Source organism: Chiloscyllium plagiosum, chromosome 20 (genome assembly GCF_004010195.1).
Source record: "Chiloscyllium plagiosum isolate BGI_BamShark_2017 chromosome 20, ASM401019v2, whole genome shotgun sequence".
NCBI lineage: Eukaryota > Metazoa > Chordata > Chondrichthyes > Orectolobiformes > Hemiscylliidae > Chiloscyllium > Chiloscyllium plagiosum.
The window spans coordinates 45,486,360-45,499,129 of NC_057729.1; the positions used below are offsets into that span (position 1 = coordinate 45,486,360).

General features: G+C 39.1%; 1 protein-coding gene across 3 annotated transcripts in view; it reads right to left on the reverse strand.

The window, feature by feature from the left end:
* The window catches only part of LOC122560234 (nuclear receptor coactivator 3-like), a 174,363-nt gene that overhangs the window by 25,436 nt on the left and 136,157 nt on the right, over positions 1–12,770 (reverse strand). For all 3 annotated transcript variants that reach the window (XM_043710708.1, XM_043710709.1, XM_043710707.1), the window contains exons 3-6: positions 11,018–11,125; positions 5,952–6,124; positions 3,525–3,625; positions 3,117–3,291 (exon numbers count right to left, since the gene is read on the reverse strand). In XM_043710708.1, coding sequence (XP_043566643.1) covers positions 3,117–3,291; positions 3,525–3,625; positions 5,952–6,124; positions 11,018–11,106 — 538 coding nt within the window. In that variant the 5' untranslated portion in view covers positions 11,107–11,125. The remainder of the gene's footprint in view (positions 1–3,116; positions 3,292–3,524; positions 3,626–5,951; positions 6,125–11,017; positions 11,126–12,770) is intronic.

A 12,770-nucleotide genomic window follows, 5' to 3' on the forward strand; every position in this document is an offset into this window, starting at 1 on the left:
GAGGGAGTGGTCTTTCCGGAACGCTGATAGGGGAGGGGAGGGGAGGGGAGGGAAATATATCCTTGGTGGTGAGGTCTGTTTGGAGGTAGCGGAAATGACGAAGGATGATACAATGTAGGTTGGTGGGGTGGGGAGGACCAGTGGGGTTCTGTCCTGGTGGCGATTGGAGGGGCGGGGTTCAAGGGCAGAGGAGCAGGAAGTGGAGGAGATGCAGTGGAGAGCATCGTCAATCACGTCTGAGGGGTAACTGCAGGTCTGGAGGAAGAGCGCCCCATCTTCCGCCTAGGAACCCTCCAACCACAAGGAATGAATGCAGATTTCTCCAACTTCCTCAGTTCTCCTTCCCCCTCCTTATCTCAGTCCCAACCTTCGGACTCAGCACCACCTTTTTGACCTGCAATCTTCTTCCCGACCTCTCCGCCCCCACCCCCTCTCCAGCCTATCACCCTCACTCCCACCTATTGCATTCCTAACGCCCCTCCTCCAAGTCCCTCCTCCCTACCTTTTATCTTAGCCTGCTTGGCACACCTTCCTCATTCCTGAAGAAGGGCTTATGCCCGAAACGTCGATTCTCCTGCTCCTTGGATGCTGCTGGAAAAGCGCAGCAGGTCAGGCAACACATTTTTCAGCTGCAAAATATTACAGGCTAATAACTATCAGCTTCCATGTTTAATGTGATGCAGTAGATAAGATTAGATTAGATTACTTATAGTGTGGAAACAGGCCCTTCGGTCCCACAAGTCCACACTGACCCTCCGAAGAGCAACCCACCCAGTCCCATTCCCCTACCTCTACACCTTCACCTAACACTATGGGTAATTGAGCATGGCCAATTCACCTCACCTGCACATTTTTGGACTGTGGGAGGAAACCGGAGCACCCGGAGGAAACCCATGCAGACACGGGGAGAATGTGCAAACTCCACGCAGACAGTTACCTGAGGCGGGAATTGAACCCGGATCTCTGGCGCTGCGAGGCAGCAGTGCTAACCACTATGCTACCATGCCGCCATACTTTTGGAAATGAGGAAAGATTCCCGCAAGTAGCCTTTGAGCTCTCTTTTGCTCACTGCAGCCACTCATCACCACTGCAATTGTTGACCACACTCCACCATTAAGTTCCAATAACAGCGTCCTACTGGATTCCAACTCACAGCTCTTTGTAGTACCCAGCCCCAATCACACCACATGACCAGTTGCCAAGCTCTGTATTGCTGGAGAGGAGTACTTTTTTTAAAAAAATGAAGTAATAAGAAACAATGGGAAAAATGGAACAGCTATAGTTTTATTTCAGCTGAAAATTTAAATTCAACTTGGATGTTAAGAAACATTTTTTAAAAATTGCATTTTTGTGGGTTTTTTATGAATCTGGATACTGTGAGCTGTTCATCAAAACAGTTTTCTGCCAAAGGAAGGCACAGGATGTCTTAGTGACAGTGAGCTTGAAATCCTTAGCAAGCAGCAACTGTGTATTAAAATAGTTGAAATGCCATGCCCCATGCCACTGATGCAAATGTACCTTTTACTGACAGTTACTCTTCTAGATCATTCAATTACAATCTTCATAATACTAGAAAGTTATCCAACACTGAAGCTCAGGTTAATTTTCACATAGTTTTCAAATAGGATCCTCAAAAATTAGGGGAGGCAATAGCCTAGAGGTATATGTGCTAGACTATTAATCCAGAAACTTGGTTTATATTCTGGGGCCTGGGATCAAATCCCAGCCCACAGAGGATGGTGGAATTTGAATGCAATTAAAATCTGGAATTAACAGTCTAATGATAACCGTAAATCCATTATCAATTGTCAGAAAAACACATCTGGTTCAATAAAGTCTTTTAGGGAAGGAGTTTGGCCTATATGTGACTCCAGACCCATAGCAATGCAGTTGACTCTTAAATACCCCTGGAGATGGACAATAAATGTTGGCCTAGCCAGAGATGCCCACATACTGTGAGTGAATAAAATTTCAGCCACCTTTTGCTCTGAAATGCTGTAGTTTCTGTTGTGGTTCTGTTCGCCGAGCTGGGAATTTGTGTTGCAGATGTTTCGTCCCCTGTCTAGGTGACATCCTCAGTGCTTGGGAGCCTCCTGTGAAGCGCTTCTGTGATGTTTCCTCCGGCATTTATAGTGGTTTGTCTCTGCCGCTTCCGGTTGTCAGTTCCAGCTGTCCGTTGCAGTGGTCGGTATATTGGGTCCAGGTCGATGTGCTTATTGATTGAATCTGTGGATGAATGCCATGCCTCTAGGAATTCCCTGGCTGTTCTCTGTTTGGCTTGTCCTATGATAATAGTGTTGTCCCAGTCGAACTTATGTTGCTTGTCATCTGCGTGTGTGGCTACTAAGGATAGCTGGTCGTGTCGTTTCGTGGCTAGTTGGTGTTCGTGGATGTGGATCGTTAGCTGTCTTCCTGTTTGTCCTATGTAGTGTTTTGTTCTGTCCCTGCATGGGATTTTGTACACTACATTGGTTTTGCTCATGTTTTGCTGTAGTTTCTAGCTCTAGTCAAAGATCTGAGTTGTTTCATGCAGCTTGCTTGTTGTGTACCTTTTCAGGATAGCATTGATTATCCTGACTCCCAACTGATTTACTCAGGCCCATTTTCCTGAAGAACAAATGAAGTCCTCAAAACTTGGATTTACTGATCTGTCAAATGGCTCACTTGGCATAATAAGCTTCCTAGCTAGGTGCCACGAAGTTGAGACCCCCACCTGGTTGCAAAGATTTGATTACCAAAACAAGACGCAAATAGAACAGGGGTGGCAGAGCAGCCTGGTCTGCCCATTATTATACTTCTAAAGACAATGGATGAAACATTTTTAAAGAAAATATCCAGGAACAAAGGAAGGTCTTTCAGAAATCATAATGCAATTATAATAGTCCCAAAGACTGTACCATGCTGCCATCATCTACATCCTGCAGAAACGTGTATGTTCAGTTAGTTGCTGGATCAGTCAGAGTATAGAGACCTATCTCAAACTGAGCATCTATTTCAAATACTCCCCAATACTACACAATGGAATGGAAGGGTGGGCATTATGAAGTATTTATTTATTCATTCATCTTAATGCACAAATGCACCAGAACTTAGTAAACTTAAAATATTTGTCCTACCTGTAGATTTTGGCAAATTTCTAAGAAATTCATCACGGTCCTCTTGGTGAAGGATGTTATACACACTAGTGTTCATAAGCTCCTCCTGCTTGTACTGAAGGTACTGGGTAACATTTTCAGACACGAAAACAATGTTTCCATCTCGATTAACCACAAACAGAAAGCCATCCAAGGCCTACAAACCGCAAAGAAAATCTTGCTATGTAACATCTCTTTAGGAATATTAATCAGAATTCATTTCAGGGTAATTAGGAAAGATTTATATTTTAAATAATTATGTGCAGTTGCATTCAGAGAAGTGTCTACTTAAATAATTAAATTGTTCACTGCAAGTTTCTTCCAATTTAAAGGTGATATCTGTATCTACGTAAACATGAAAATAAAATCTGTTTTGCATTTCAGGCTTACTTTCAGCAAGAGAGGTCCCAATGAATCTTTGTCAATGACTCCTTGTCCAGTCGAAGACACATCTGCTTTCTGCACATCATCTTCATTTGAAGATGCTTTTCCTATGAAGAAAAATAATCTCTAACTATAAAGAAATTTCAAAAAGCACATATAGAAAGTTTGCTCTCTTTCTCTGCCACACATCCATTGTTTCTTAGAAATAACTTGGGGTATATTTTTAAAAGTTAGAATAGTAAACACAGCAGCTACATCTAGGATTAAAAAAACATTAAAGCTTCACATTCATTTTTTGCAATCCATTACACCAGCACCTAAGTTTAATAATCTTAAAATTTACCATGTTCAATGGCAAGTTGCATTCATATAAGAAAACATATTTTTGTTTCACGGACAGGCATTAAGAAAGCAAGGCAAGAATGGGAACATTGGGAGGGATGACCAAACAGATGTAGTTTTGGGAAGTTCAGAAAGTAGGGGAGGTGGAAATGTTTTGGGACGGAATTTCAGAAAGACTGCAGCAACTTAAGGTTCTCCAAAGTGAATGAAAGGGAAATTTACACAACTGGCTGGAGACATTGTAGTGAAGAAATCAGCGAATGATATCAATTTACAAAGATAAGGCAGGGAAAAGATAAGGATGAAGATTTAAAGATATGGAAAAGAAACACCAACAATGTTCTATTGTTGTCAATCTCATCAGATTTACAAGGATTTGAGGGCTAGGTAACAGATCATACAAAAAATAAATTTTGGGAAATCAGAGGATGAATGACTATTAAACACTGCTTGAATTTATTATTCAAAAACCTGCATCATCTTGTGTTGCAGGTTGTATTTTTTTTAAGTTCTGAGGGTGCTCGGTAGAATAGGGGTTGAGGTGACATTTCCTTTCATGGAGAAATCTACAAATTGAGTGGGAGTCTAAAAATTAGGAGTCTCCTAGTTAAGACAGAGATGAGAACGAGCTTCTTCCCTTAGTGCTTGGACTTATTTTCTCCAGTGAACAATGGAAGCTGAATATTTTCAGGTTTTAGTTACAGATCTTTGCTTGACAGTCAGCAGCAAATTGCTTGCAGGATCCATTTTTGCAGCAATTGAGATACCTTGTTTTATAGCATTGATAGGAATACCAACTGCTTACGACAACTTGCACTCATTCAACGTTAAGATGGCCATGACTGGACAGGAATTAACAACTTTGTTTAGAGAAAAAGAACATAATGGCTACTATAATGGGAAAAGAACTTCTGAAGCTAACAAAAAAAAACTAAGGGTCAAGGAAGTTGATTTAAGGCAACAATCAGATCAGTCATGGTCTTATTGAATTATGGACCAGACTCCAAAGCTTCCTATTTCTTAGGTTTATACATAGCTCAACATCCCAGAGGATTGCAGTTACAGAGTGACCAAGCTCCATTACTTTTGATCTTGCCATAAATTTAAAGTAAAACCTTGTGCTTTCCTGCAACTGGCTAAAAACGATTAATCTCAATCTTGTATAGTTAGCTATAACTGCTTGAAGGGTCCATTATTGCAGCAGCTGGGGTGCCTGATTTTACAGTGTTGATAGAACTAACGATTACATTTAGTCAAGGTCAAGGTTACTAGTACTGGGCAGAAATCACCAATAGTATTTAGAGACATCCATAAAGACTAGTGTAACGGCAAGACATCTTCTAAAACTAAAAGAAAGAATATTTCTGGAAACAGGAAATATTTCAGGTACATTAGCATTCGAATGCATCAACCTTTTTTCTGGAATTCAATGTTAACATTTAATTTTAAAAGGTCCAATATGTTAAGATTAGATTAGATTCCCTACAGTGTGGAAACAGGCCCTTCGGCCCATCAAGTCCACACCGACCCTCCGAAGAGTAACCTAGCCAGACTCATTTCCCTACATTTACCCCTGACTAATCCACCTAACACTGTGTGCAATTTAGCATGGCCAATCAACTGACCTGTACATTTTTTGGAATGTGGGAGGAAACCAGAGCACCTGGAGGAAACCCAGGCAGACATGGGGTGAATGCAAAAACTCCACACAGACAGTCGTCCAAGGCAGGAATTGAACCCGGGTCCCTGGTGCTGTGAGGCAGCAGTGCTAACTACTGAGCCACCATTAAAAGCAATTCAAATTACATTTATAATTGTGCTGCGTGTGGAATTCTCTTGTCCTTTGCTGTCATAGGTCTTCTCTCCCACCTCTCAGAGATTCTCAGTTTTCACCAAAAAGTCAAGTAATTTTCAAGCCTCACAATAGGGGAAAAAGTTTTGAGAAACATTGGTTTATTACAACACTCACATTTACATAGCTTATTTATTGTATTAAGCTCACAGTGCCTCAAATAAACCATCAAAGTAGCTCAGTTCATTGAATATTTCCCTCAGTGTTACCTTGTAGAAGGTTACAATGTACTAAATTACCTTGCTCCTTTATCTGACGAATCTGCCTCACAGTTTCTTTCAAGATTGCACATTTATCAGGTTTGACATTGAAGTTGTCAATGTCACTTAGGTTGGCAGAAATTAGTTCAGCCAGCTCCTCGATGTATTTGCTCTCTTGCTCACGACGGCGTTTTTCAATGCTACAGTTCACACTGTCAAATACAAGTTATACAGGGTATTAAATATTCAAAATGATGATTAGCAATACACAGCCATACAAGAGTCTAGTTCTTGCCAGAATAGGCTACCAGTTAACTTTCATCACAATATGTATATTCTGTAATTCATTTTTGCCACAAAAATCAAAGATTTCTACACGATAAAACTGCATTGTTATTATCATAGCAAAGTGCTGTAAGTGTTGTACTCTGAATTAGTCTTCAACAAGAATAACCAAGAGAAGATAACTTGGTAATCCAAGATAATATCTTCTAGAATAAAGTGGTTGAATAAAGTGGTTGATGGAGCAAGTTTGCCAGCATGAGATTCCATCGTGCACTCAACTAAATTTAATAGTACCACACTATTCTTGAATGAATAGCCGAACAGAATTAGCAATTGGTTAAGGTAGGCTTATTGTAAAACCAGCTTCTGTCAAGGAAGACTTGGAATCAAGAATTGGTAAATTTATCTTCACAGTTCATTGGGAAGAGAACAATGGAGTATTTTCAATGTGCTATGTAAACAGCAATACCGCAATTATTGTGAAATTGTGATGGAAGTTTAAAAGATATTGTTCCTATTTTGGGAATCTGGATTCTGAAAGTGGGGTCAATCCAGTTTTGAGTTTCAGTGCTCTGAAGGTCTGAATTTTCTTTTAAGGGTCAGAAAGTAACTTGGAACAGCGAGCTAAAGATAGGCTTTTGAAAGAAAGTGATTTAAGTAAAATGACTAGCAAGCTATCCGGGAAGATAATGCCAAGGGTGTTTACCAAGTGGAATTTTTTACAACCCACAGAACAGAAAGATGGCTGGGAGTGACAAACAGATTGAATGCAGAAGAAAAGATCTTTCCCAGAAGACAAGTAGTTTTCAGAAATCTTTAGCCATCAGGACTGGGATAATGTTTTAAACAATTTTAGCAGCGTCAAAGCAGTCAAATTCATATAAACGTCTTGGGATGGCCTGAGAGACTCGGTGAGAATCACATGTGGTAAATATACAGAATCTTGCCATTCAGTAAGAAATTTTGTATTTCACTGGCATTATACATTTTTGGAGGATAATTTGGGGGGAAAAAAAAAAAGAGGCAAATCTTTCTTTTTCCTGTCTATGATAAGATATGTCTAAATTGTCTGATATAGATAGCCTTTTTCTTTTATACAATAAAATTCTCTTTTGTTAGCATACTGACAACCTCATGTGAAGATATTCAGTGACTAATCACCATGGCAACCAAATACAAAAACAAAACTGATGATCTATCAAGGCAGGTTTCACTCATCAATACTGGACAAATCAGTCAGATTCTTATCTGCTGAAATCGTAACAGCATGACTTTAGTATTGTAGTTTAACTTCTACATATCTAATTTATTGATGTCACAGTGAATAAACAGAAACTCCAATGGTGGATCATGTTAGTGCAAGAACATTCTAGACTGACATTTGTTTAATAATCCCATTTGGATCAATACCCTAATTGAATAGTCCGAGGAGATGATGCCAATCAAAAAGATATAGAAACAAGGCACACCAAACATTCCTCAACAATTTACAACCAAATTAGCAACAGAATAGTGTAGGCCTGTCTCAGATACCTTTGATCCATGTGGCCTTCAAGTAAACCTGAAAATGCTTGGTAATCAGTTAGTAGATCATACAAATGAGAGGATGCAAACTAACTAGAAAGACTAACTTTTGAGGCTGTCCTGGGTGAAGAAGCTAATGTGGAGAGTGACAGACACAGAAATTGATCTGGAAAACCACTAACAGGTTTCATGCTGATCCAGGGAAGAGTATATTCATAAGCAGAAACTGTCAGCTGGGATCAGAGCTAAGAGAAAGAGGACAGTTTCAAACTTCTGGCATCCTAAGGAGAGGGTAAACTGTAGTGTAGTACTAGATCGTGAGATCTGGCACCAAAAACAGGAAGATAAAAGATGCAATAGCCAGTTGAGAAGTGGAGAAAAAAAACAGGGGAACTAAAAGGACAGCTGGTAATAGGCTTTGCGGTATTAGCATAGGTATGCACACAGATGGACACAAGAGAAATTGGAGTTCTGTCAACAAGATGGAAAATTCAGTAATGCATGGAGGTGTCTTAGAAAGATGACTGAAAAGAGAACAGGATACAAATCTAGTATCAAAGGATTAGGAGTCAACAGAGGAGTAAGGTCTGGATGTAGACAAGTACAGAAGCAGAAACTGCAACAATCAGTGGCCAATTGAGAAACCCAGTTCCCAGCTGGCAGAGACCAGTTAGTTCAAGCAACCATCAGAGAAGCAAAGCTCAACAAAGTCCACAGAATTCAAAGGAGGAATACAAAATTGACTAAGTGCCAGGAAGATTGATTTAAAGATCTAAAAAGAATGGAAGATGATCTCAATGACTTTTAGATTTAGAGCCTAAATCTAACAGATTTAGATGTTAGATTATCAAAAACCCACTAAAACACTTCAGCACTCTACATTGTTTAAGTGAGGGTTTGTTTAATCTGCGATTTTACAAGTAGCTTTATTATTGCCAACTTCTAAGTAAGTGGTACATATTAAGCTCTAACTTAGATGTTACTGTCCATTTTCTGCAAGTGATCAAGTCCAGCACAGCAAGAAGATTTGAAATGTAGAAATCAGAGCAGGCCAATATTGATCTACTTAATCATATTATGGACAAAGTAGTTTGTTTACTATTTCTACAATTCTGGTTCCATTTTATGCTCAATGCACTGCATTCAAATGTCTTTCCCAGAAAATCTCACTTTATGTTCGTAATGGAAAGATTGATATGTGAATTGCCGTCATTTACAGCGTACATCAACGATCAAATCTTCCAGGAAATCCTGACCAACATTTTTAGAGATATATAGTATAGGAAATAAATACTTTTACACTTCTGCAGAGTTTCCCATAGGTGGCAGCAAGTCAGTGTTTCCAATTCAATACATGCTTCTGAATATTAGTAAAAGATAAAATCACCATAGTCCCAGAGGATCCAGGCTACTGTCTCATTGGAGAAAGATGACTGGTGGTGAGTTTAATTTGAGGCTTACTACACCTCGGGAAAGGGACAAAGTTGATAAAGTTGGACCGGCGTGGTAACTTCAGCCATTGTGGGAATTGAACTTTCAATGTTGTCGTCACTCTGCATCATGTGTAAGTCATTTAGTCAACTGAGTTGAAGTACACTCAAAAGGAGAAGGAAACTTATGCTGATAGTTGGTGTGGAAAACAGTACTTCGATGGAGACAAAACTGTGTTTTAAGTTAGCAGATCTCTAGCTCCTCACTAACATTTTATTCAGCTCAAAAAAAAATTAGTCTCGATGTTGAACAAATTAGGAGAGACACCTATCACAATTACCTCCCAGCTATATCCATCTATCGCCATCCTACCTACCTTTCCCACAGCCCCACCCTCCTATTTATTTCTCTCTCCCCAGTCTTGATGAAGGGTCCTACCCAAAATGTTGACCCTCCTGCTCATATGCTGCCTAACTTGCTGTGCTTTTTCCAGCGCCATACTATCTACATTTCCTTTAACAAATTAGCTAAGTTTGTGGCACCTTATACAACTGGACAAGTTCAAACTGCATGATTAAGATGGCACTTTTTGCACTGCCTGTATGAAAATTTACATGGTAGTTGAGTCAGGCAATATTTTGTGCAGTGTAAAAAATCAAGGCAAGAATCCAGAAGCAGTTTTCACTCCTCCCAACATGGCCATGGAACCTAGTCTAGAGAGATATTGTTTACTTGAGTGGTAAACCCAAGAGGAAGCCATTTGGCCTACTGTAGCTACACCAGCTCTCCAAATTAGCATTTCACTTTGGACTATTTTCCTGCCTTCGCCCCACAACTCAGTACGTTCAAATAACAGCACCCTTTGAATGCCAAGATTGAACCTGCCTCATGACACTTCGAGGCAGTGTGTTTCAGACCCGAACTATTCGCTGTGTGAAAAATAAAAGTTTCCTCCTACCATTTTGGCTTCTTTTGCTGTATACTTGAAATTAGCACCCTCTTGTTCACATTCCTTTCAACTAGTGGGGATCGTTCCACTCTTTCTACTCAAGATAGTGAATATTATCAGACATCCTCCCTTTAAAGAAAACAATCTTAATTCCATCAGCCTATCTCCATGACTGAAGTTCCTCATCCTTTGAATAATTATTCAATTTTTCCCTGCATCTTCTCTAATGCCTTTCCATCCTAACTAGCTGGAGGTGCCCAGAACTGGATGAAATATCCCAAATGAGGCTAAACTAGCATCATGTACAAATTCATGTACTCTATGCCACTGTTAATAAAACCTATGATACTACAAGCTTTAGTAATCACCCTCTCAAACTGTTTTGTGGTGAATTAAGAATACATTTTAAATAGTTTCAATGTTACTTACAACTTCAAACAAGATATGCAATAAGAATCTGAAAAGAATACCAACCATTGTAGATCAATGTGATCAGTAAATTATACAATTTACTTTAAAAATGTACTAATATTTTAAATTAGGATGCTCAGAGGTAGTGGCATTCTGAAGCCAATTAAGAATCTTGACTGCTTACAATACGCCTGGAGCAAACTAACAGCAATTTTTGAAAGGGAAAACACAAAAGAGAAAAATTAAATTCCTTCTCCCAATTTATCTATTCACAGTACAATTACAGCAGAACATCAAATGGGACACCTGGTGCAAGGAGCCTCACCCTTATTTTAGCCTCACTGCAGATGGCACAAATAGTGAAACTATTATTTTGGAATAGTTGGTTGATGTGCGGCTGGAGCAAGATGAGCAGAGCAGGCAGAAAGTAAAATTGACATTTTACTCTCATAATTACAAGGCTGCCACAGACATTTAAGTATCTTAATTTTGGCTCTTTACATACCTTGATCCCTGAGCATCAAAGGATGAAAGTTTCCGTTTCCTTGAATCAGAATTTACTGGATCCAATGAGTTTTCTCTGGGTCCACTCATCTTATTCACATATCAGCAACTGTGAAACAAAATCAAAAGAATAAGGACTTGACTCAGATTCAAGTTCTCTCTAGGAGAGGTCACAAATTAGAAGTGTCTTTCTTATCCAGTAAGAAACTAAAAGTTTTTTTAAAATCCAAGAATACACATCAAATAACTGTCAGTTTATGCAAGTCTGAAGTGGGAAATCTACTGTACCAATATGACCAATTATAATCTAAAACAAAGCTTAATCATTGGTATAAAGTAACTAGAGCTTGAGCTTTCATTTTGTGCCACCTCTGCAAAGAGGCATTAAAGTGCGTCATTTTCCATTTGTTCTGCACGTGACCCTAATTTCCTTTCAGTTTTGAAAGAGACAGTTGGTTGACATTAAAAGTGACACCATTACTTTATTACTGTTCTTATTCAATTTGCATAAACAAGTCTGACAGATGATATATGAATTGTGTATTTCAGGCTATCACACCTCACTGTGTAAATATAGAGGTGCAAAATATGCAAAAATGAATTCAGATTTCAGTCTGTATGGTTATATTGGGATTCTGGCTATTTATAGGCCCTGAATTCATGGTCAGAGTCCAACCTGACACCAAGGGATACAATGAAACTCCCTTGGGATTAGGGAAAGATCTCTTAGGTTCTTTTAGGAGTCAATTCTGATTTAGACAGCCAATTTAAACTATACAAGCTTGGCAGTGAAGGTTTTTGGGATTACACCAAACAACACAACTTACATTTCTGATGAATCCTTCAAAAATACTCAGTAAGCAGCCAGTGAATACAGTATAACCAATTCAAAACATCAAGTGTTACAATAATTTTCATTCTTCAATGTTGCTGGCTCTCAAAATTAATGCAGTGTTTAAACACTTACAATTCATATAGGAAAGGTAAACATAATCTTCCATGCTCAAGTTGCCTGCATTAACCATAAAACCAAAGAATCATGACTTTGAAAAATTCACAATTACCTTGAAATTTAAAAAGTTGGTGAGCCATAGGTAAAGGGTGGGATGTGATACATATGAGTTGCTCTTATAGAGAGCTAGCATGGACTGAAGGGGCAAACTAGCTCCCTTCAGTGCTGTAACCATTTCATGATTCCACAAAAACAAATTCCGAAAGGATTTGGTGTGAATCTCAAGGAATGCAACAACTACAAAGAGCCCAAGCCAAGCCGAATGAATTAGATGTAGACAGACTCTACACACTAATATCAATGTATAACCTGCTCAAAAAAATACATATCTTGACAAGATTCTGGCTGGAGTTACACAAGCAAAGTAAAGTTAGATTTATTGCCCTGCCAGAACACAATAGATCCTCCCCGATATTTCACATCAGCCCTCAAAGTGTGCAAAACTTTTTAATAAAGATTTATCCTTCTTTAGCTATTTTTCTCAAAGTTAATCATACTGACACCTCTTTCTTATGCTTAGAACATCAGGGAAACAAGTACCCATATGATGCTCCTGACATGAAAAGTTCTTAGTTGGTAGGATTAGGGAAAACCCTAAGGCTTTCTATAGGTATGTCTGGAATAAAAGAATGACTCGGGTAGGAATAGGTCCAGTCAAGGATAGTAGTGGGAAATTGCGTGTGGAGGCTGAAGAGATTGGGGAGACACTGAATGAATACTTTTCGTCAGTATTCACTCAGGA